The sequence below is a fragment of the Bombyx mandarina genome, chromosome 10 (assembly GCF_030267445.1).
Source record: "Bombyx mandarina strain Sakado chromosome 10, ASM3026744v2".
Lineage (NCBI taxonomy): Eukaryota > Metazoa > Arthropoda > Insecta > Lepidoptera > Bombycidae > Bombyx > Bombyx mandarina.
In genome coordinates this window covers 3,707,077-3,731,800 of record NC_143217.1, presented here as the reverse complement: position 1 = coordinate 3,731,800, position 24,724 = coordinate 3,707,077, and the positions used below count along the sequence as shown (strand labels likewise).

The 24,724-nt window shown below is 36.7% G+C and overlaps 1 protein-coding gene across 2 annotated transcripts in view; it reads right to left on the bottom strand.

Annotated features, from left to right (window-relative positions):
- rl (Mitogen-activated protein kinase rl) overlaps nucleotides 1–24,724 on the bottom strand; it is a 45,295-nt gene that overhangs the window by 16,754 nt on the left and 3,817 nt on the right. For both annotated transcript variants that reach the window (XR_016323634.1, XM_028182308.2), the window contains exons 2-4: nucleotides 4,793–4,919; nucleotides 4,599–4,709; nucleotides 4,216–4,350 (exon numbers count right to left, since the gene is read on the bottom strand). Coding sequence is in view for 1 of the 2 variants with exons in the window: in XM_028182308.2 (XP_028038109.1) it covers nucleotides 4,216–4,350; nucleotides 4,599–4,709; nucleotides 4,793–4,919 (373 nt within the window). In the remaining variant the exon portion in view is untranslated. The remainder of the gene's footprint in view (nucleotides 1–4,215; nucleotides 4,351–4,598; nucleotides 4,710–4,792; nucleotides 4,920–24,724) is intronic.

Genomic DNA, 24,724 nt, shown 5'->3' with positions numbered 1-24,724 from the left:
TCTTGCCGCTTACAGCCGGCGCCCTACCTCGGACCGGGCCGGAGCCCAGTCGGGGCTATTGAAACGGCGGGACAGGGTTGACGCAGAGCACATTACATCCATCCCACCGTCCCACGGACGCCGGACCGGTGGCCGCCAGCGACACGACCACCGGTTCCCTCGTTCAGCGGGCCGAGAGCCCGCTTTGATGGCGCCGCGGCCAACATTAAGTAGTTATTAGTGCATATTTGGATTATTTAAACGTAATTGAATTGGTCGTTGGAATCATGTAATCGTTTTTGGCTGGACCTGACTTTAACCTTTTTAGTGCTGAGCTTATTAGCTATTATAGTAATAGTAGGCAAATGGAACTATTGTTTAATAAGCGTGATGTTTATAATGATACCTTACTTCTGAAAACATTCGACTGATATGCTAAAACATTGGCAAGACAGTCAAAAATCTACGATAGCGGAATTTTCTGACGTACCATCGATGCGAATGATTTACCAACCCTGTCTTTTATTAATGTACACTGTAAGCACTCCAAAGTTCTGCCATATCGAATTACATTTTGAATTCCAAACATACGGAAATAAATATATAGATACCGTAAGCTAAAGTGATTGTTAGACTTTTTTGTCCTTTGTACTATTAGACAGAGTCGGCACAGCTTGTTTCCATAAAATATAGTAAAATACATACATACTTGTATAATATGTATTATGTATTCTCAAATTAAAAGCACTCTATGTGAAATTACCATTATGTATATTGATAGTTTTTAGCAAAAAATAGATTTATTGATGCTTCCAATGTCAAGAAACACGCCTTCAAGCATTTTGTGATAAAAATTAGAGTCGTGTGACATAAGGTCTTCTTGAAGTCGTCGTGGCCTAAAGGATAAGACGTCCGGTGCATTCGTGTTGAAGCGATGCACCGGTGTTCTAATCCCGCAGGCGGGTACAAACTTTTGTAATGAAATACGTACTCGACAAATGTTCACGATTGACTTCCACGGTTAAGGAATAACATCGTGTAATAAAAATCAAACCCGCAAAATTATAATTTGCGTAATTACTGGTAGTAGGACCTCTTGTGAGTCCGCTCGGGTAGGTACCACCACCCTGCCTATTTCTGCCGTGAAGCAGTAATGCGTTTCGGTTTGAAGGGTAGGGCAGCCGTTGTAACTATACTTGAGACCTTAGAACTTATATCTCAAGATGGGCATTTACGTTGTAGATGTCTATGAGCTCCAGTTACCACTTAACACCAGGTGGGCTGTGAGCTCGTCCATCCATCTATGCAATAACAATTTTTTTTTACAAAAACTCTGGAATGTAACTGTATAACATGTAATAGTTGGTACCACCGCATATATTAACTTACAACCATATTATGATAATGACAGAAGCAGTTTTTATATAGATCGAAGCAAAGCAAAGACAATACGTATTGCAATTTAAGCCCATGATTGACGTCATTTGGTGTTTACGTCTGTTTGTCGTATGAAACGAATTTTTAAAGAAGTGTTTTGGATAAATAATTGAAGTCAGCATATTCACGATTGCGATATTTAGGACGTTTTCGGTTGACGTGCGATTCAATGCGGATTCACTGTCCATTTCCGAAAAAACGTGTATTGGCTATAGAATTCTTTAGGTGGCTTTGGAAAATGACGTCATTATTTAATTTAATGTTTTGTCTGCACAGCTTGGAATTACAATCCGTATATCTTCTTTATTCTGAACAGTTCTAATAATGTTTGACTGTTTATCGCCTGTATTAAGTTATAATATATGAAACGATAAAAATAATTCGATCAGCACGCGCTTTATAAATTGAAACTACATGATGTAGAAACATAGATATATTTATGTTACGAGTGACTCGGTGGTGTAGTAGTCAGCCCTCCTGACTGTAGCGACGAGGCTCGTGGGTTCGATACCCACATTTGACAAGCATTCGAGTGATAAACAGGTTTGTCTGCTCTTTGTTTGGGTGTCTATTGTCTATATATGTATATATTCAAACGTATGTAAGTACGTATGTCAGTCTGTGGTACCCGTAGCACAGAGAATACTATGACCGGCCGAGATCTGTTTCAAGTTTCTTTTTTTTAATAATCTGCACACAAAACCTGGCCTAAAGCTTGTCAATGACGGAAAGTATACAATATCTCTTCGATATCTTCCATAATATTTAACAATATGACTTTGGACGATATCTATGAATGGGCGATCCAAATTTATTAGAGTCTAAACGTATTTTATTGCCGAGCCGAACGAATACTTTAAACGCTTCAATGTGCTTAGTGCGAGTTTTTTAACGTTCTCGATAGCGTAAAAGTTAGCTCATATTTGTATGGAATGGGATTGTTTGCGTACGTTTGCCGCTAGGGGCGCTGTTCCAACTGCATACAAAACTGGGTTAATTTTTACGCTATCGAAAACGTTAAAAATCTCGCACTAAGCACACAGTTCTCCCGTTTCAGTATACGAACGGAGTTTTTGCTATTCATGTATCTTTACATTAAAATGTGACTTTGCTTGCATATTTTAATGTTTTCAGACCCCAATTATTACTATATATTTTAATATGAACACTAACATTAATGTTTTCGTTTTTCAAAAACACTTATTACATTATTTTTTTATTGCTTAGATGGGTAAACGAGCTCACAGCCCACCTGGTGTTAAGTGGTTACCGGAGCCCATAGACATCTACGACGTAAACGCGCCACCCACCTTGAGATATGAGTTCTAAGGTCTCAGAATAGTTACAACAGCTGCCTTGCCCTTCAAACCGAAACGCATTACTGCTTCACAGCAGAAATAGGTAGGGTGGTGGTACCTACCCCAGCGGCCTCACAAGAGGTCCTACCACCAGTAAGTTTTTTTCACTCCAAAGCCTAAAATATCTCCGAAAGCCCACGGATAGTAGAGATAACCTCTACTCCAATGGCAATTGATGCAAATGCAAAACATACATTTCAAATAATTCCTCAAAGTATTCGTTGTGGATATTACGGCACGAAATACAGAGAGAACCAAAGCCTCTCAGTGGACCGAGAGGTTGCAAAGCTCGCATGAAGTGAAATTAGGATTATATACAGTATAATAACATAATACAGGATTTTCGATAATCCAATCATCTATATGGACTCAAATGTAAGTAGTATTAATCTCCCTTTCTCTTTCTCTCTCTCTCTCTCTCTCTCTCTCTCTCTCTCTCTCTCTCTCTCTCTCTCTCTCTCTCTCTCTCTCTCTCTCTCTCTCTCTCTCTCTCTCTCTCTCTCTCTCGTACAATAAATAAAACAACGAAATACAATGTTCTTCTTTCATACGTATCAATAAACGTCTCACAATAAAGTACTAGTTTAGTGATATTTCTTCGTTTATGAACATTAAAATAGCCACTGGAGACGTATAAATAGTCCTTTAGAGCGCTATCGATCGACAACACGGAATGACATCGTAAAAACTTAGCGTGGCACTTTGTCACGCCTCGCTGCCTCGTGTTCGGCAACATTTAGTTCAAATTACGCCGTTTCCGTATTTAGCTTCAAAATAACAATCTAAAAAATATCACAATTAGCATTTAGTTTTATCTTATCATGATTGTTTTATAGCAAAATCGTCGACCGTTACTTCAACGTACATCCCGTGCGACATTAAAAGGCTTCGTCATCACGACGCGCCATTTCCGAAAGATTTCAAATTTATATACCCTTTTGTAGGGTACTTTGAGATTTGTACGACGTCTTCCATCATACGATCGTTTTATAAATTTAACGATTCAGATTTGTGGTTGAATTCAAGGTACTTACGACTTTGATGTTTGACGACTTTCTATTCTATATATAATCTATAATATTTATATATACACAAGACCGCGCGGGGAGGTCATCAATCCGGTGGATCGACCAAATTAAAACTGCAATGGGAGTTCCCCTAAATGAGTGCAGTAGTATGGCCTCGAGCTGGAAGGGATGGCGGGACATCGTGAGACGCATCAAGTCTGCCCACTCCAACACTACATGACGATCACGACCACTCTGTCAAGAGTGACACGATTGCGAAGAAGAAGAATTTATACTATGTATATTGCATTCAACATTGAATACAAAATACAACATTCGTTCTTCCTCTCTAATAATAGGAAAGCTATTTCAATAATTTATTATTCCCAAAGTAGATCGTTGCGAGTGACATACAAAATCGAATAATTTCTTACCTTCAAATCGCACGTGGTATTAAGTAGTAAATTAGAAGGCTTCAAGTCCCTATGGAGGACGTTTGCAGAGTGAATATATTTCAGTCCTCGAAGGATCTGATACAGGAAGTAGCAGATGTGATCGTTACTTAATTTCTGTAACAAAGAAGGCAAATGAAAAAATATATTCGATTATTTAAAGTCAAATATCATTTTATAAAGTCCGATGAATATATACGAGTAATCTAGTTTTACACAAATCACTTTTAATCATTAACATATATGCGTTATTTAAGTTTTCAGTACGTATTAACTTAACATTGAACATAACATTTTGGCCTTTAACAATGTCCCTAGTGTATGTTAGTTGCGCAATTTCTTTCGGATATATAGTTTTAACGTACCTGGGTCTTCAACAGCTTGTAAAGATCGGTCTCCATCAAGCATTGAACGATGTATACGTCTTTCATTTGATCAATAGTTTCAGCTCTTAAAATATCTCGTATATCGATAATCTGTAAACGAACATTCCCATTTAAATCGCATAATGTAAAAAGCCATAACGAATGATTCAGCAATGACACGGATATTTCCTTACGTTTTCGTGCTTAAACCGAGTTAGAATTTTGATTTCCCGTAATGTTCTCTGGCAATACGTTTGATGTTCAAATGGAGATATTTTCTTAATTGCGACTTTCGATTTCTTCACGTTGTCGAAGGCAGAACTGGGAACAAAAATGTAAATCATAAACCGACTCTAGTAACATATATTTTAACATATATAAATAAAGCTTATACTATTATTATTTTACTTAAGTATTGAGATTGTGGCGGGTAGCCATCATACAACGCAAGATAATTGACAGATGCCTGAATCTCGCTTACGACATTTTCAAGATAAAGCGCATATATACAAGTTCCGAACAACAACATTCGGACCGTCGCGTCGGTCTACCGAGCAATATCACCCGCTCGGTGGACGATCTTCCCTCCGTCGTTAAACTCCCCAAAAGACCATTTTTTTGAGAATACCTTTTGGAGACCTGAATTTGAGCTGTATGCAATTGTTTTTTTGCGTTTTTACCTCTTTTTTCTACATTCAGACTACTATACGAATACTAATCATACTAAGCGTATGGTTTATATTGGGAGTTCTGGTGGATTTCGTCTCGTATGGTGCTTCCTGCGTCCACACCGCACAAATACTATTAGGTTGGTGCTGCTGAAGGTGGAAATGTTGTTTTTTTATTATATAACCTTTATACTGGACTTTTTACGTATATTTTTTCAAATTTTGCACTGTTAGAAGTACCTCATGTTCGGAACAGTTTTTTAGTACCTACTGTTGTACTGTCCTTTGTCGGGATACCGAAATTTACTACAGCAAAATAGAATGAATACGAATGGACTTTAAATGCCTCCATGCTAGTTTTTCACTTAGTCGTAAAAAGTTTACTGGTACCTGGAGTCACAAGGTTCACCTCTTGTGACTCCGCACGGGTAGGTACCACTACCCTACCTATTTCTAACGTGACGCAGTAATGCGTTTTGGTTTGAAGGGTGAGGCAGCCGTTGTGACTATACTGAGACCTTAGAACTCATATTTCAAGGCGGGTGGCGGCATTTACGTTATAGATGTCTAAGGGCTTCGGTAACCACTTAACACCAGGTGGGCTGTGAGCTTGTCCACCCATCTAAGCAAAAAAAAAGGGTAGTTTGGGGTATTCATTTCAATAACTCATATTGTGTGAAGGTTAAAAAAATGTGGCTATTACCGATATTTCTATATAAATACCAAGTTATATTGTTAACACATATTTACGACCCACATTCACGATTAAGGAATAATATTATTTAATTCAAATCAGAGAGGTAGAATTTTGTTTAATCTCTAATGGACTATGGGTCCACAAAGGTGAAATCCTCCGTCTAGTGTGTTTCTCTCGCGAAGCAATCATGCGATTCAGCTTTAAGGGCTGAATAGCGGTTATTACTTAACAATTCCGGCTTCAGTTTCAGTCTCAAGGTGAGTAGCGACATTCGTGTTGCGGTCTAAATCTGATAACCACTTAACAACAGGTGGTCGTCGATATCGTCTACCAATCGGTACAAGAAAAACAATTCAATGATTTGTCTAATACAGAGAGCTGTTTAAGATTTATTTATGTATTTATTACACTTAATGCCTATAGCATTCTCTACCAGTCAACCAAAAGCAGTGTAAATAAAAAATAAAAAAATTAGTAAGTAATTCAAGATTTTCTTGTATTATCGTAAAGACATTGGATCAATCAACTTAATGGAATAACTTATTATATTAGAACAAGTTATGTATTAGATCTCAATCAAAGTAGTGAACATTTTACTTATAATTTCGTTGGTAAATATATTATAAGACCAACATTGGATTGAGAATATTACAAATTTTTTAAACAAAAAATAGACTATTGATGTTTTTAAGCTGTACTGATAACATTTTATAAATGGTTCATTTTGAGATTCTCTAATAAAAAAGAAATTTCTTTTTTTCTACGCCGATCACTGCTTAATTTTAATCTATGTGGCGCGGCTTTGTGGTTGCCGGTTGCCCCAAACCGGAGTTCCTAAGGAGTCCGCCTCTCTCAGGAACTAGAGTTTGTTGTAACCCCTTTTTCTGCCTTCAGAACGGGTATAGTGAGGGAGAGGCCTCTGTCACGATTCATCATCTCCTGCGACTCTACCGTCTCGTATCGTCCTATTATGACTCATCACTACACAAATAATTGACAAAAAGTCAGATTCTATTTAACCGACAAAGACACGACACTGCTCCCCCATACAAGTGGAGAGCCTCTGCTCCATTGTGTTCATTGGATCCCTTTGGTTGTCGCGATGCAGCTAACATTCGAAGTAGAGACTCGTTATCGTTTACATCAGCCGGAAGGTATAAACATAACTACGGCTACGTTTCACCTACTTCGCAAGGACCGATCCAGCCACCTCGAGTGGAAGCTGTTACAGCCGTTATCATCATCATTATCCTGCCCTTCTCCCAGCCACCTGGGATCGGCGCAACATGTTTTCTCCTTCCATACTCTTCTATCATATACCATTTCTTCGCTCACTCCCCTCTTACCCATATCGTCTTTCAAGCAATCCATCCATTTCTTCTTAGGTCTACCTCTTCCTCTATATCCTTCCACATTCATAGTTAACACTCTCTTACCAACCTCATTTTCATTTCGTCTCATCACATGTCTATACCATCCCAAACGCGCACTTCTCAGCTTCTCTGTCACAGGTGCCACTTTCAGACTTCCTTTAACATATTCATTCCGTATTCTATCCATTCTCGTTACTCCACACATCTATCGCAACATTCGCATCTCTGCTAAATGCAATCGCCTTTCATCCGTTCGTCTGATATAAATATAAATCAAATCAAATCATCGGTAGGCAGCGAGCGGCTTGGCTCTGCCCCTGGCACTGCTGAAGTCCATGGACGACGGTAACCACTCACCATCAGATGGGCCGTGTGCTCGTCTGCCTACAAAGGCAATAAAAAAAATATCAAATTTGTATTTGTATCAAATCCACAACGAGACCAGACCTTCGGCCTCCGGACTCGGATGATATCAAGCCCCGTCGGAGGCTCAACACAATTGTATAATATTAAGTTAAACGTGCCAGACACATGGGTAGGTTAGGTAGTATGTTAGACGAAATTGTAGGGATTCTCTTTTTTGCTATTTGAAAACTCCATGTAAAACTTAGATAAGAAAATCTGCAATTCCATATTGCAGATTTAAGAAATAAGGAAAACCAAAAGCTGTACTTTCAATTTCGCTTAATATTCTTGTGATCATAAACAGATTGTTTTACGAACACGCGCGAGAAAACTCCCGCAATCATTTTACACTAAGAGGCTTTTCTAAGAATAATAATCTTATTAGCATAATATAAAAAAGATGAACGCGTGTTTTTATAAACGAACAGAGGTGGGTTCCGTGATATCGTACGCAAAAATGGAAGTTAATGTAATGTTAGTTGTATTTGATTATGAAAAACTATGTATTTTATTGTTTCACCTCTCAATCCCCTTAATCTAACGAGATACAATATATAACTGTCTTTTAGGGGGCTGGGTGTACAGCTTTTCAACAAGATCCCACTAAACGTTCAATTACTACCTGTTCATAGATTTAAGAAAACTGTTAAGGAACGTTTGTGCAACAAGGCATATTATAAAGTTAAGGATTATTTACTAGATGGCACTACGTGGGAATGAGGCGCTCGCTCCTGGCCTTTTTATTTTTCATTATTATATTATTTTTTTAAATTGTATTTTTTGTCTTGTTTTTTCTTTTATTGTAAATATTTTTATTTATTTAAAAAAAAGAAAATATTTGAGAAAAAAACAAAAAAAGAAGCCCGCCGAGTTTGTTTCGCCGGTTCTTCTCAGGACTGTGGCTTTTTTTGGAACCGGTGGTAGAGTTAACATTGTTATTTGTATTTTGACATTCAACAAGTGTGTCATACTGACATCTAAGTTGAAATAAATGATTTTGAATTTGAATTTGAATACTTTTTCAATATCGGCTACCTCACCAGCTCATCAAAAAAAGATTTAGAGATGAAATTTCATAATATTGTTACGCCGGTAAGAGTAACGCCATCTATCGCTGAGTCGCCAAACGAATATCTTAGGATCCAGTAACACCTAGAACGCTCGAGGAGTACAACGCCATCTATTGTCAGATAGCGGAAACATACAATACTTGACTTTTGTGGAATATTCCCGACGATTCTGGGAATTTTGTCTCGACTTTAAAAGCGTGGCAGAGATGGCACGCAGTCAGTTCGTAATCGGAACTACACGAAGCGAAACGGCGAACGGATCGACTGAAGAAGCTAATTGAGAATTTTAAAGTGTTCTGTGTGTGTTCTAATTGTACAGTTTCAATTTGTAATTCGATAGAATTTTTATTTATCCCGAACCCCCAGCGCGTAACAATGTCTTCTGTTAGTGTGCTTCTAAAATCTACGGTACATCGATTTAGGTTGTCCGTTCTCTGTCACGTTACTGGTTTAGTCGGGTCGCATAAGTTCAGGTTTCCTGTATAGTCAAATAAAATGTAGGACCGCGTGCCCCGCGTACATTTTATCCGAAATGAGATAAATTTGAAAACTGATCAATAAAAATCCTGATTTGGAAACTGGAAGCCCATGTTAGTTAGGTTAGTTAGCTGAATATATAAATTTTACAATAATTATCCACAATTACTTACTTACTATTAAGTATTATTAGTATATTTTCCTAACCATTGACACCTTAGGGGTAACAGAATCCTTTGGGTTCAACTGCTGTCCCACCCTTCACTGCTTGACGGCAGAAATAGCCAGGGTGGTGATATATACCCGTGCGGTCTCACAAGACGATATATCACCTGTTGTTATGCAAATAATAATTTTGCAGGTTTGATTTCTGCTACAAGATGTTATTCCTTCACCGTGGAAGTCAATCGTGAACTATATCAGAATAGTCAGACCTTAGAACTCATATCTTAAGGTGGGTGGCGGCATTTACGCTGTAGATGTTAATGGGCTCTAGTAACCACATAACTCCAGGTGGGCCGTGAGCTCGTCCGCCCACCTAAGCAATAAAAAATAGAAAAAGTTATCCATTCCCACACGATTTAATCAAAATCGATTTAGCGCTTGGGTGTGAAAACCAAAGACGAGTTCATAATTTAAATATATGAATTAAAAAAACTGACAAATTGTCAAAGTTTGAGTTTCAATACTTTAGAGATCAAATATCATAAGAAAATTAAAAAGATGCCAGTAACCAGAGTGTGACTTTATTTTCCAGTCATATTAGATTTAAATCGGATATTTGCCTCTTTGATCTATCGAATAGATTTTTCCTGTTGACGTATTCAGTTATGTTCGTGTTTTATAATAATATGTTAATGAAAATCGAATATTTTCGATTATGTTATATAGTATGCGTAATTACTAGTAAGGACGTCTTGTGAGCCCGCAGGGATAGGAACCATATTTCTATCGCAAAGCAATTTATGTATTTACAATATAGCAATGTGCAAGAGTGGGACACTCGTGATACTATACAATTGAGACATAGACCTCATGGCCTAAGGTGGGTGATAGAATTCTCGTGGTGATGTTCATGAGGTCCGATAACCACTCAACACCTGGAGGGTCGTGAACTCATTCAACTGTCTACGCAATAAAAACAATAAAAAATGTGTCAATACATAAAAAAAACTACTTTTAGTTGGTCGGTCATTCGTTTTAAGGTTCAGTAAGTTGTTCTTATGTGAATTGTTGAATATGTTAAAATTGTTTTTATCGGCAACTGTTCTCAATTGGTTGGTTATTGAAAAACTTTTTTTTTTATACTTTAGCTAAATTTGTATTTAACATAGTTAGTCCACAAGACTTTCTTTTATTACTTCATTCAAAGTCTGAAAGACTTCGCCGTACAATGCATCGCATTGATGAGTTTTAAACTTACTCGAAACTTGAAAATGAGCTTTTGTTCACATGTTTCGGCCAGCGCCACTCAAAGTCATCAACAGTTGAAGTGACTTTTGAACTCAAATACACGGCACAGAGGACACCCCTCTGTCCTGAATCAACATTTGAACAATTCGGTCATTGCCAGCCCGTTGCGTTAATAGAACTCCAATATTAGCCAATCCCAATTTGAGAGGTCAAAAATCTACGGTCTAGTATATATCATATACATTTTTTATCATATTTATCTGAACACTAAATTTAAAATAAAAGGTGTTAGTGTTTCAGATTTTGTACTAGAGTTAGATATGTAAGTTTCAATATGTAAATATCTATATGATTTTATTCTCTCTCGAGTTTTCAATCGTGTAATTGTATTATTATATATTTAACCATATACTGTAACAAAGAATTCTTGTTATATCCAATCTTTTCGTTATGATTTTCAATTTCAAAAATCTCCCTCTCGGGTTCTCGAATGCAATAAACAGAGAAAAGAATGAAACAATTTTCGTCATACCAACGGGCCACCTATGACTTGCGCTACACTTGTTTTTATCGGATTAGGATTTTCTTGATCGCACAAAATAGCTATCAAAAGCACTCAGGGGGGGAGGATTCTCGATAGAAATTATGTATTCTTATCCCTTTTCATGGGTTGATTCCAACAAGTTAATGCATGATCCTTAAAACATATCGATAAGAATAAAAAGTTTCAATTTGACTATTGGATGAGACACAGGATTTTTTTGACACAGGAAACTTTTGAATTTAACGAGTATTTAGATTTTATGAAATTATTAGCACTACTATTTAGAGCGTGTTGATAAACTGAATGTCAGTGCACTAAGCCATTGAATTAAAGTCCACAATGTACTTCTTACTCTAACTGGTTAGTACGTCTCCAAGTCCGCCTCTTATACGAGCCTGTAGTGCCAGTTCAGCATAAAGTTCGGAAAATTTTAAAGAACTTAATAAATAAATATAAAACATTTGACGGTAGTTAGCAATCCATTGGAAGTTAGGCGAATAACCCTTAGCCATGTATCTTAGAAGGAAATTTAAAAAAAATCTTAAACGAAATTAATAAAGCGGTGACTAAACCGTAAACTCTGTATCTGTCGTATTTTCACTAAGTATCTTTTGATATCATAATATCCCGAAAGAAAGAAAGAAAATAAATGAATAACCTTCTACTTATAAATCAGCCCTGTTATCTTTCTGGGAATTCAACGGTTCTCGGATTCTTTGCTTTAGCTATAAAAACAAATGTTAATATTAAATTAATAACATAGAAATTACAGTGACTCTTGGATGAATAAATACAGAAACGTAATAATGCGTACATTTTCCATTACCGAATTTACAAGCCTCGTTACGTTTGTTTAATCCAGTAACATAGACCAACCTTCATATTGGTAACAATTTCTCTTACGAATAAAACGTTGTTATTTTAGCTTTACAAGGGCAATTCTAAATTGGTTTGGCCGTTTTTTTTTCTCATTTATCTGTACCCTGTTCGTATTCCAGCAAAATCTCTTTTATTATTAAAGGCCTTTGTTGTCTTGAACAGTTAATTGACGAGAGTGTAAACCCTTTTTAATTAACACACACGTAGTTTAGGAAAGCATTCATATTTAACGAAATTACTTTTAATTTCAGTCCTATACTAATCTAGTTTAGTTAAATTAGGTATACGAGTTCAGGCATTAAATTTTGTTCAGTCGATCCTAAACAATCCCAAAAAGAATGGTCGTAAAAGTTTTATTAGCGTTTTCATTATTTATCAAACAGTATAATATTCTACTAGAAGATGATTTTTTTTTTATAGCGCCATCTTGTTTCTTTAAAGCTGTTAGTTGCCCTCAATTAAGAAAAATAGTATTATTATTCGCCAATAGATGTCGGGAAGAGTTGATTATTGAAAACACGAATAAAACAACATTTTCTGAAAATAAATCGTAGCTAGATCGATTTTTCGCCCCCGAAATCCCCTGTATACTAAATTTTATTAAAATCGTTGGAGCCCTTTCAGAGATTCAGATTATATATAAGAATTTCTCGTTTAAAAGTATAAGATGAAGCGTCTGATGGTCCTGTATTTTTTAAAACTTTGATTATCAGAACGTTAGTAAGGTTAACCGAAACATTTACTAGCAAAGGCTGTAAATTACGTCAGTAATATCTTATCTGACGGGCCGACTAATGAACGAGATAATGTACTAATCAAACACATATCACAAATATTACGATTAAAAGTTGCATTGTTATAATACTAGCAACCCGCCCCGGTTTCGGATGGGTAATAGAGCATAATACTTTCGAAACAGAAATGTAACAAAAAACACATGTAAAAATCTCACTACTACTCCAAAAAAGTTGCTTTAATTTAAAATAATAATGTAAAACAGTAGTATGTAACATAAAGTTGCTTTACTTTAAATTAATAATAATTATACCGATACTTTGTTATCATAATATTACTCTATTGGTTTACGCGGCGAAAGCCGGTGAAACTTTTAGTCAGTATTATTTTTTTCAACATCTCCAACAATCATTGTCACATTTCAGAACGATTTACACAAAACTTTAATGATTTAAACACATTCCTCATGAAAGACTCCGTCCTTTAGTGTACATCATAACAAAATTTGTGCGATAGTTTAAAGTTTATAGCATACAGACATACAGACAGACGTGGCGGGCAAATTTTTCTAATATGTAATAACCATACATGCCTTGAAAATATAATGAAAAATCACAAAGCTAACTATACATTCTTGATACAATAAATTAAAAGAATAGTAGATTTAAATATTCACTTATACATATTTTAACTTAGACGTTTTATCATCCCGCAATTATTGGATTTCAATATTTTAACAATAACAACAGTTCAAGAAAGACACCGCCCGGAGACTAAAGGATATCTATCATGCTAAATGCCGATGACGACATTCGCGTCATGTCATGTCAATGGACGCATGAGGAGCAAAAATCCTTCAAATAAACTGTGAGTCGTCAAAATCGGTTCACCTAGAAAAACGTTCTGAGGTAACACACATTAAAGATAAAGAGTCAAATTGAGAATCTCCTCCTCTTTTTTAAGTCGATTAAAAACATTTAATATTTGAGAACGCGATACAGTGGTTTAATGCTCTTAGGATATCACTGCGGTGTAACATTTCATTAGGTTAATGGTACCACGATCAAGACCAGTGTATTAAACCTTCTCCCGTGTAGAGTTTCCGTTTAGTCTTGTTACTTTACCCGCATCAGACCCTTGTCGCGTCCCAGATGGGCCTTGCCGTGTCGTATTACATGATGCGAGTTGCCTGAGATTTATCGAGTGTTATATATGTGAAGCCCCAGCAAAGCATCTTTGATTAATTAGTATTTTTATGATTAAACAGCGTCCCAAGAGCCCTGTTTTAATAAAGATACAGTGAAAGTCCACCGATTTATGCTATAAAAATATTAAATACATTAATCTCTTAAATCGACTTCATTTTACGGGATATACGGGCTCACAATCCATCTGGTGTATAGTAATTGTTGATAAGGCATTTTAAGCCCACACGGCTATGTACCACAGTCCTGTCGATTTTAGCCGATTCGGTGAGACAATTGAGACTTCGAATTCATGTCTTATTGTGGGTGGCAGCATTCACGTTGTGATGTCCTCATCCTTTCAGTGTACTCAAATCAGCCGGTTCTGTCGATTTGACGTCATTTGTTTTTTTTTATATAATACGAAGAAGCACCTCTGCCAAAATTCTGGCAGTGCTTCACAGAATTTACCATCAGATTGGAATCGCTACCCACTGAGAAGATCCGACGAAAAACTCATAAAATTCCGATAAACTTGCAATGGACGGATGCTATGAACGCACTAAAGATGAATGCGTTGTAAAGGATGAGCATAATCCCACAGCGCATCACGGTGCGCCTTTCCGAACACATCCATAACAATAGGGGTTAAAGTATGAAATTGCCGTTTTATTGTAATAGGTACTTCGAATAGACATAGAACCTTCATGGTATGAGATTTTTGAGTAAAACTTTTTTCAAATGGTACCTATGAGGTTCTTATTTTAAAAAATGTGCAACTTTCGATTATCGACTTTCAGTTGCTTTTTTTTCAGCTTAGGCAAGAAAGATGGATACTTCGAAAATTCGAGCATTTTTGAATAAGAGTTCCGACGCGGAACTAACGCTGCAGAAACAGCTCGCAATATCAATGTCGTGTTTGGAGAGAGAGAATTGAAAGAGATGGTGGAGGTCGATCCGAGCCAAACTACCCAGGAATTAGCGCCATGGTTTTACGTTACTTTACGAACAATATTGACTCATTTGCGTCAAATCAATAAAATAAAAAATATGAAAAACGGGTGCCTCATGATTTGACTGATCTGCAGAAAGAAACGCATGTTGAAATTTGTGTTGCCTTCTTGAATCGATACAGAAATGAAGGAATATTGGATCGAATTGAGATATGTGAAGAAAAACGGATTGGTTACGATAACCGTAAGCGAAAAATGCAATTGCTGACCCCAGGCCAAACGCCGCAGCAGTGTCCTAAAGCACAGCTTACGAATAAAAAGATAACGGTAACTTTTTGGTGGTCTCAGCATGGTGTTATGCACTATAGCTTTCTCCGATCTGGCCAAGGAATAACGGCATGTCTACGTGCCAAACTCCAAACAAGGATAGCAAAACTTGCAATGAAAAATAGCCCCTACTCATGAATCGATCTTCACCGTTATTGCTCCATGATAACACGAGACCTCATACAGCACGAGAAACCGTTTTAACTTTTTTTTTTATTGCCCTTGTAGGCAGACGAGCATACGGCCCACCTGATGGTGAGTGGTTACCGTTGCCCATGGACTTCAGCAATGCCAGGGGCAGAGCCAAGCCGCTGCCTACCGCTTAATACTCTCCACAAGCCTCGTTTGAAGAAGGACATGTCATAGCGCTCGGGAAACACCGTGGAGGGGAGCTCATTCCATAGCCGGATGGTACGTGGCAAAAAAAATCTCTGGAAACGCACTGTGGATGACCGCAGTGGTTCCAGGTAGTACGGATGAACTCTACTCCGGTGGCGGGCGGTGCGATGATAAAAACGAGATGCCGGTATCATCTCGAACAATTCTTCAGAGCACTCCCCATGGAACATACGGTACAAAATACAGAGGGAACCGAAGTCCCTCCGCAGACCCAGAGGTTCCAAACGATCCGTGAGAATGGGATTATCGACAATCCGAACGGCCCTCCTCTGTATGGAGTCAAATGGAAGAAGCTGGTATTTGGGAGCCCCGGCCCAGAGATGGGAGCAGTACTCCACGCGAGGCCGGACTTGTGCTTTATAAAGCAGAAGTCTTATAAAGCAGAAGCCAGAACTCTATAGGAACTGCAATTACAAACCATTCGTCACCCTCCGTATTCGCCAGACCTTGCTCAAACGGACTACCATTCTTTTCGTGATTTGGACAATTTGTACGTGTACGTGATAAAAAGTTTTCTTCTCAGGAGGCAGTACAAAATATTTTCAAACAGTTTGTAGAATCCAAATTACCAGAGTTCTATCGGGAAGGCATAAATGACCTTCCTATTAGATGGCATCAATGTATAGATAGATAGTAATGGTAGATATTTTGATTAAATAAATATGTTGCATGAAGAAAAAAAAACGAATTTCCATTTTTCAGTACAAATCGGCAATTTCATACTTCAAAAAAATAACGCAACACTGCATATCTATAAGCTTTATATTTTATATAATTAGTTAGCCCATTCCTACTAAGATCTATTTAAATCAAGTCGTGGCCTAAAAGACGTCCTAAGACGTCCGTCCGGTGCACTCGTATCTAACGATGCACCGGTGTTCGAATCCCGCTGGCAAGTAGGTACTAATTTTTCTAATGAAATACGTACTTAATAAATGTTCACGATTGACTTCCACGTGAAGGAATAACATCGTGTGATAAAAATCAAACTCGCAAAATTATAATTTGCGTAATTACTGGTGGTAGGACCTCTTGTGAGTCCGCACGGGGAGGTACCATCACCCTGCCTATTTCTGCCGTGAAGCAGTAATGCGTTTCGGTTTCAAGGGTGGGGCAGCTGTTTTAAATATACTCAGACCTTAGAACTCATATCTTAAGGTGATTGGCGGCATTTACGTTTTAGACGTCTATGGGCTTCAGTAACCAATTAACATCAGATGGCTTGTGGGTTCGTCCACAAAACTATGCAATAAAAAAAATAAAAAAAGCTTTATTTCCTCGATTCAGACGACGCAGCTGTGTTCGAGTACCACAATGCGAATTGTCATCGTTCTAAGCACGTAATATACGTCCGCAGATTTGAAACAGGAAAAATCGAAGTATGCAAGGTTTAACTACGACAGGCGCTATGACGTCACAGTACTTGCTAGACACAACATAATATATAAATTCAAAAAGCATCAATATGTCTTAACGCCTAAAATATTACTGCGTTTGAATATAAAGCTACTAGTGTAGATCTTAATATATATATATTTCTTCTGTGCGTGTGTTTGTCACTGAACTCCTCCTACGCGGCTGGACCGATTTTAATGAAATTTTCTGTGTACCTTCAGGTGGATTCGAGAAAGATTTAGATTTACAAATCAGTCCTAGAAATAATTTATATGGCAAAACAACGTTTGCCGGGCGAGCTAGTTATTACTGTAACATCACAAAACCAAAAGGCGACTTTAAACTATTAATAATTGTGGGATTCATATTCTTCCTTCGTAATTTGATAGCTGTAATAATAATAGCGTAAACTCGCAAATCATTAATTGTGTGTGCGTCGTTATCATAAAATACCACTATTGTCGGGGAATGAAAATTAATTAAATGTCACTGGTTATGGCACTAGGGAACTGGAACCGGAGCGGCATCAATTTCAGGGGAAACAAAAGGCGAGGCCTCATCGGCGTCAAGGCAAGCCTTTCATGGGCTTTAATAACGATTCGTCACTGGCACTATGGAAGAAGAATGACGTCACCAACAAGAGGTCAACGTCCCGACGACAGGAACGTCATGATTAGAATAATTTAGGTTAATGGTAACTGCTCGGAAAGCGTGAAGTATAAATTAAGCCTTTTTAGCATAGATTGTTTATTATTTCTGATCTATGTAGACGATCTAACTGTGAACTCCTCTCGCTTTTATCACACTAAGTGCAGTCGATACAGCCTTATTCTATGTTTTTTTTGGTTTAGTTTTACAACTAGCCACTTGCTTTCACGTTAATGATGTTTCCTTGAGAATGGCGAGTCTTGGATAGAGACATCATTATAGGAGTTAATGCGTAAATTTGGAAAAAAGGTGACGACTCTACTAGCATGAATGAATGTGGTTGTGGTACCCTTTTGGTGTTCAGAAGTAATACTCCTCTATCATATACCATACCATCGCTCACTCTCTTCTTACAAATATCGTCTTTCACGCAATCCATTTCATCCAATTCACGTATCACCAACCTCATTTTCATTTCGTCTCATCATATGTCCATCCATACCCAATCAGCACTATGCAAAATATTCAAATATATTTTTTTTTGTATTATCCGACTATCAAGTTTTATAGCAATTAGACATTTAATTATACGAATATAATTTGCTACTACAATATTAATGGCAAAGTTAATAACAACAATCAGAGGTTGAATTAATCCAAGAAGCTCGCTTCCTTGGTTGGCACCACATTAACTTGAACCGCTAGGCAACGCAACCCGACACTGTTCAATTCAAACAAAGCCTTTTAAGATTAATAGTACGCACTTTAGCGTGACCTTAAGGTGTACTTTAACGCACTTGTGTCCTAGCGGTATTAAAACAAATTCTATATACACAAATTGCGGTTTTTAGGCTCTTCATTTATAAATGTGTATTGGAATATTTATATAACTGAAAATCACGTATTCTGCCTATTTTTTGTGAAGCAATCGTGTGTTTGAAAGGTAAAACGACTTTTGTGACCGTAATACATAATATGACCTCACCAAATCTCAAGCTTAACTTCAAAAAGTATGCTTAGAATAACACGTATGGATGTCTATGCACTGGATTTTTCCTAATTTAATCAAATGAAATGCGTACACACTAGATAAATTGCTTTAATTTAATTTAAATAAACTTAGTTTGATAATAATTACCGAGAGAGATTAATTCAAGTGCACATGAAACTGCGCCCTTAGTTGCCTCTTTAAAAACCAGTCTGAACAATATAAAGCAAAGTGGGTGTGTTGTTTGCTTAAATAGCCGTAGCGTGCGACACCATGTTGCCAAACCAGTATTTCCCCTCCAGCATATAACCATACAACCTATATTGCAGTGTAAGCATAGAATTTATCAAGCCAACGTAATGACAAATGAATCAGAGCTGTTCATAGTCCGTTTAGCAGATGTCCCTCACGAAGTCGGCTCGACCAGAGATCCAATGTTATGGAATAAATAATTCGTGCTTGATGAGACGACTCGCACGCTAGTGAAGAGAACTTCTACTCATACCCCTATGGTATCTGAATTTAAAATTAAATATCATAATATAATAAGTACATATAGACCACGTAAAAATAATATTACTGATTCCCTACTGCTCTATGCTGTTGTGTCTTTTTGTTTCATCTGTTATAACATAGGTCTCTCGTAGGAACTGATTTGTGATAAAGGAAACATTCGTATCTTTGATATAAACAGCTAATTCAAGCGCCAAATGAACTAGTAGACTGGATCCAATACTACATAATAATTTAAAACTTGTATGTTTTATATTAAAAAACTGCTAATAAAAGAATACATAAGATATTGTATTTCCACCAATTTGAAGGCCCGTAAAAATGATTTAATATCCCGGTATAAAAAACAAATTCGCCCTAAAAGTTCAAACCTTCCTTTATTACATAAAACAAAAAGTTCTGAAAATTTAATGGTTCTTCTTTGAATTGTTTTTATAGTAGAATAATGGATTAATCAACGTTAACAGAGGAATTATATTTCTCGGTTCCAATGTTTAAAGATATTGAATTCTAAACTTTAATAAGCTAATTACAACTTACTAATAACACACAACTTATGTATCTATTCAGATGCAAAAAAGTTACTTAAGCACTAACAAGAAAAATGCCATTACAATTTAAAAATTTAAGATACCTTCATAGTTTCGTTTGTCAGAACAATTATATTCAGAGACTATTATCACTATATGAGCATTTTGAAATGAAATAAATTTAACAAATCAATTAATTTAGCACTAAGTAATAAGTGATACATTTTACGCCTGCCGTATTTTTATAGTTCAGATAAAATACAATTTGAACAATTTGATGAAAGTTGACGTCGGAAGAAAATACACAAGATGTGTATGTAAACCACTACACAATCTCTAATTATGGATGAGACTACACAATTCCTTGCCAATACAGTAAAAGCTCTTTATTGGTGCTTATTTGCGTTTATTTGCGTTTTCACTATCCGCGGATCTAATCGGTAAATCAGTACATTGCAGTACAAGGATTCAAATATGTAGGCATTCAACCGAATATCCTTTTTATTTTTTATTAGAGCCATGCACCTATTAGGTTAAGTCGGCTCCCGAATATACTTTGTATAAGCGCTTTTTCATATTCGCGATCACTGTATTCGCGGCATATTTACGGAACATATACCCTGCGAACAAAGAGCTTTTGCTGTACTTAACTGAAGAAATCGATTACACCGTTATATTGTATGGAAATATGGATATTGAATACGATTATTGAATTGTTCACTGTGCGTTATCCGACATAAATACGCTCGGTTTCCTTCTTTAAGAGCGTGAATGACATGAATGCCACTTGCTTACATTGAGCTATGAGATCAATTTCATTACCCATAAGAGCTATTTTACTATTAAAAGACATACTAGTTTAGCAAAGGAATCGAAACATCTGTGAATACCGACGTACTCGAATTTTGCCAGTCCCTCATGATTACAAGAGTTCTGATCTTGTGGAGGGATAAAATCAAATACCTACACACGCATTTGTAGGTAATTGTAGTTATAATATTAAAAAATAATTTAACCGTAAAAATTAATAACTTGATGAAACAAGCCAGCCGTTCATCGTGACCGTCATTACTTTATAGTAAATACTGCCTTGATGATTTCTTTGAAATGTGACTGATAGCGGAACGAATCTAGATTTCTTATGAGCAATTTGAACATAGAAATTTAAGCCTTTAGTTACCTTGCTTTTCTAAAACTAATCGATTTTGTTGACATTGAAAATGTTTTACATTCAGAACGATTAAGAGACCTCAAGCCAGAAAACAATAGATAAATTTTTTTTAAAAACCTCAAAATTTCGTCCTTCTGTCACTGGACAACAATGTTCACGAAATCATAATCTGATGTAGAGAAGTGATTGTTTGAGGCCCTTTTAACATCGCTAGAAATAATGAATAGCAAAACTAAAAAATTATGGGTATCTACTAAGGATAATATTACAGTGCATTAATAATTTGCCTCGGTGTCCGTTTTATGTTAACATATTGTATGCTAGTCAAGTTCGGCCCGCTTTGCTGGTCGTTCTTACATTTGACTTTGATCCGATTTCTACGAATCACAGGATCATCGGGCAGGCCAATCTGAAGATTTCCTGAAAATTTCAACGAAATCTGCCCAGCCGTTTCAGAGTTAGATAATATACCTATATCGATTTTTATAAATGATTAATATAAATGATATATATATATATATATATATAAATATATATGATGGTTGGGTAAATGAGCGACAGTGGTTTGCGATTCAACTGTTAATTTTTTGACCAGATATTAATACAATCAACTCTTTTATTTACCAAATTATTTGGCCCGTCTATTTTTTTATGCGAAATCGGACAGAAATCGTTCTTAGAAGCATAATAGACATATTTTGCTGAACTTTTGTGCTTATTTATTATTATTATCTGAAATGAGCACGCAGAGGTTAATGGTTATTGGAGCCCATAGGCATCACAATTTGTATATCGTCGATTAAGTTGTGAAATGACATCAGTCAAAAATGTGTTGAACGATTGTTGAATAACGATTATTCTACCCGTCAAACCGACATTCACAATAACTGTGGGTTATTTATAGACTTCGAAGGTAGATGAGCATGTGACCCATTAAATGATGAATGGTCAACATTGTTCTTTCACATTAGCCAGAAGCACAACCAAGGTGCTTGCTGCCTACAGAAACCAAATAGGAAAATTGTAAGGACCCGTGTAGATTCACAACATTGCCGAGGAGCGGCCGTAATTCCACAAATTTATATATTTTGCGGTCTCGATTCTAAACAATGTTGTTTCTTCATCGTGGACCCCGTTCGTAGCATATGCTACACATATGTTTTTGCACAATTCACAATTGTTTTCAAGTTTTCATTTGAACGGTTTTCAAAGTTGAATATCGCAAAACAATAAATACGAAACGAGCCCTTGAAGATGTATCAAATTTTAAGTTTACTTTGGTTTAACCAAACTACCTATATAAAATAAAAGAAAATAAATACGATATGTTTGAATTATAAATACTAGGCTATTATTTTTAAAATATATGTATTTATTTTTAAAAAAGTTACACCGCTTCATTTTCAAGATTCCATAGGGGACTTAGAAAGTGTTTGCAGGTGTCCGAAATGGTAATAGTTCGTATTGCTCATTTTCAACATCACAGAGCTCTTTATAGAAATAAGGTAAATGCCCCCTAAAAACATTAAGGAAAAAAACCGGTTATCGTTGGAATTTTCATAGGTGCAATTGTCGTCTTATTTTTATTTCGCTCATTCAAAAGTAAAAGATTGAAGTTGTTGTCGTAAAGTATTAATAGAACCGGTTCGTTTTGTGATTATTTAGAAAGTTTAGTTCGTTATAGAAATCATGTTATATATTCAGACATAATAGAAGACTTGGGTTTTTTTAATGAATGATGGGCAGACAATCCCGCGGTTCACCTAGTAGCGGTTAATACCACAGACAAATATGTATACTGCTGTTCAACTTGAGACCCGAGTTAAAATCGTTTAAGAACTACCCGAGAAATAGCTTGTTGGAGCAGGGAAGAAAGAAAGCACTGTAGATGAAGGAGGGCGGGTGACAGGGTGGTAAAAAGAAGTTGACCGCTAATAGGTACCAGTAATTCAACTGTTCGTTAAAACTTGATACATTGTATTGCAAGAACAATAACCGTAACGAAAAAAAACACCGACCAATTTAATACAAGAACCGATCTTCAATGGAAAAGTTCTAGAACCGATACGCAAATATGTCAGGGAATCGTCAGGACGCTACTTTGAAAAGCGGCGCGGCATGATAACCCTCTTATCGTGACCACCGCTAACTACATATACCCAGGTAGACGGGGCAAAGCGAAGCCGCCGTCGCCCAAAACATGTCTTGTCGGATCCCCCCGAACCACTCACGGTGCTAATAGGCTCTTCAAGTACCGGTCACAGTCCTCGTCGAACTCGTCGACTTCGACAAAGAGTTCGACGTACGAACTATCCCATAAACACAACCCACTGAGATTCTCGCCATATCTTCTAAATGGATCGCTATTCTGATCCAGTAGTAGATTCAGCGGAGCACTGCTCTTGCTAGGGCTAGTGTTAACAATTCTTTCAGGTTGAGCCCGTGAGCTCACCTACCGGTCCGCGTTGGAATAGCCCCTTAGGCTACCAAAGATTATGTAGGGAAAATGGAAAAGCGAAATGCTAATTACTATGTATGTATTATCATACATTCTGCTAGTAATATGTTACAATGTAATTAATGTGCTACAAACTTATTTACAATCTGTTACTTAAAGAATTCGCCCAATTTTCTTAAAATATAGCAAACATTTGAATTGGTTATGCGACAAATGATTGGTATGAGTGCTGAGGCCGTCGTTTCCGGACGTGACCAGGGAACTAAGACGGATGCCCGCCAAGCCTTGGAGAAACACGAATATCCTTTTATCCTAATTTAATATCGACGGGATGTTTGTGCAATCTCCAAAGTACTGTGAGTATTTTCAAAACAAATATCATTTTTAGACTCAACACCGAGTCCGCCCTTATTTAGTTTGAAATTTTTGATGCGATGAATTTCAATTTATCCAGAATAGATACGGCAAGTTTGATTAGAAAAGTTGTCACCACAGTCGCTTCATGGATCTCGGTAACATCAGACGTTCGTGTGACGAAATAAAGCTAGTTACAAGAGCGCCCCTTTTATTTTTCCTGATCTATGTTTTGATTATTGTTTCACAACTTTTCTTAAATCTTATGACAATTCGATGCAATTACACAGAGAATTTGTCCCAAATGAAATTATAGGTGTGTATGTTTAAAGATCTACAGTAATAATATACGGTATTTTTATATTTTTATATATCCACGATTGCAATTATGCTAATTATTGCTAATTTTAAATAAAATTTCAATTAAAACTTATAAATATGAATTTGTATATTTAATAATTTATGCCCACATTCTAGAACATATTTGTTAGATATATACAATTTCAATTCAGTTGCACATTTTATTTAAAAGCGCTGACGTAACTGCGGTGATGTAGAGATATATGTACATACTTGTAATTTTATTTTTAAACAATACGTGGCCAAGATTTCTTGAAGTTTATGTATGTATTTATGTACATAGTAAGCGATCCTACAAAACGTTTGAATTTAGAGGACTTTTTCATGATGCAAGACGAATTTGTGAAAGAAAACCTAAAGAACACGAGAGAGACGCGGAGATAATTGAGTAGCGTTTTCTCTCTCTCTCTTTCTCTCTTATGTTTAGTAGTTATCACTGATGGACTCCTTCTCCTTGCATCGTGTTCCGCAGTCTTGAGGGTCGTGACTTTTACTGAGCACTTTTGTTTGGACTATGTTCTTCCGTTCCTTCCTGTCCTCCGCACAGAGCTTCCATATAAACTCATCATGACATGAAACTGCCAT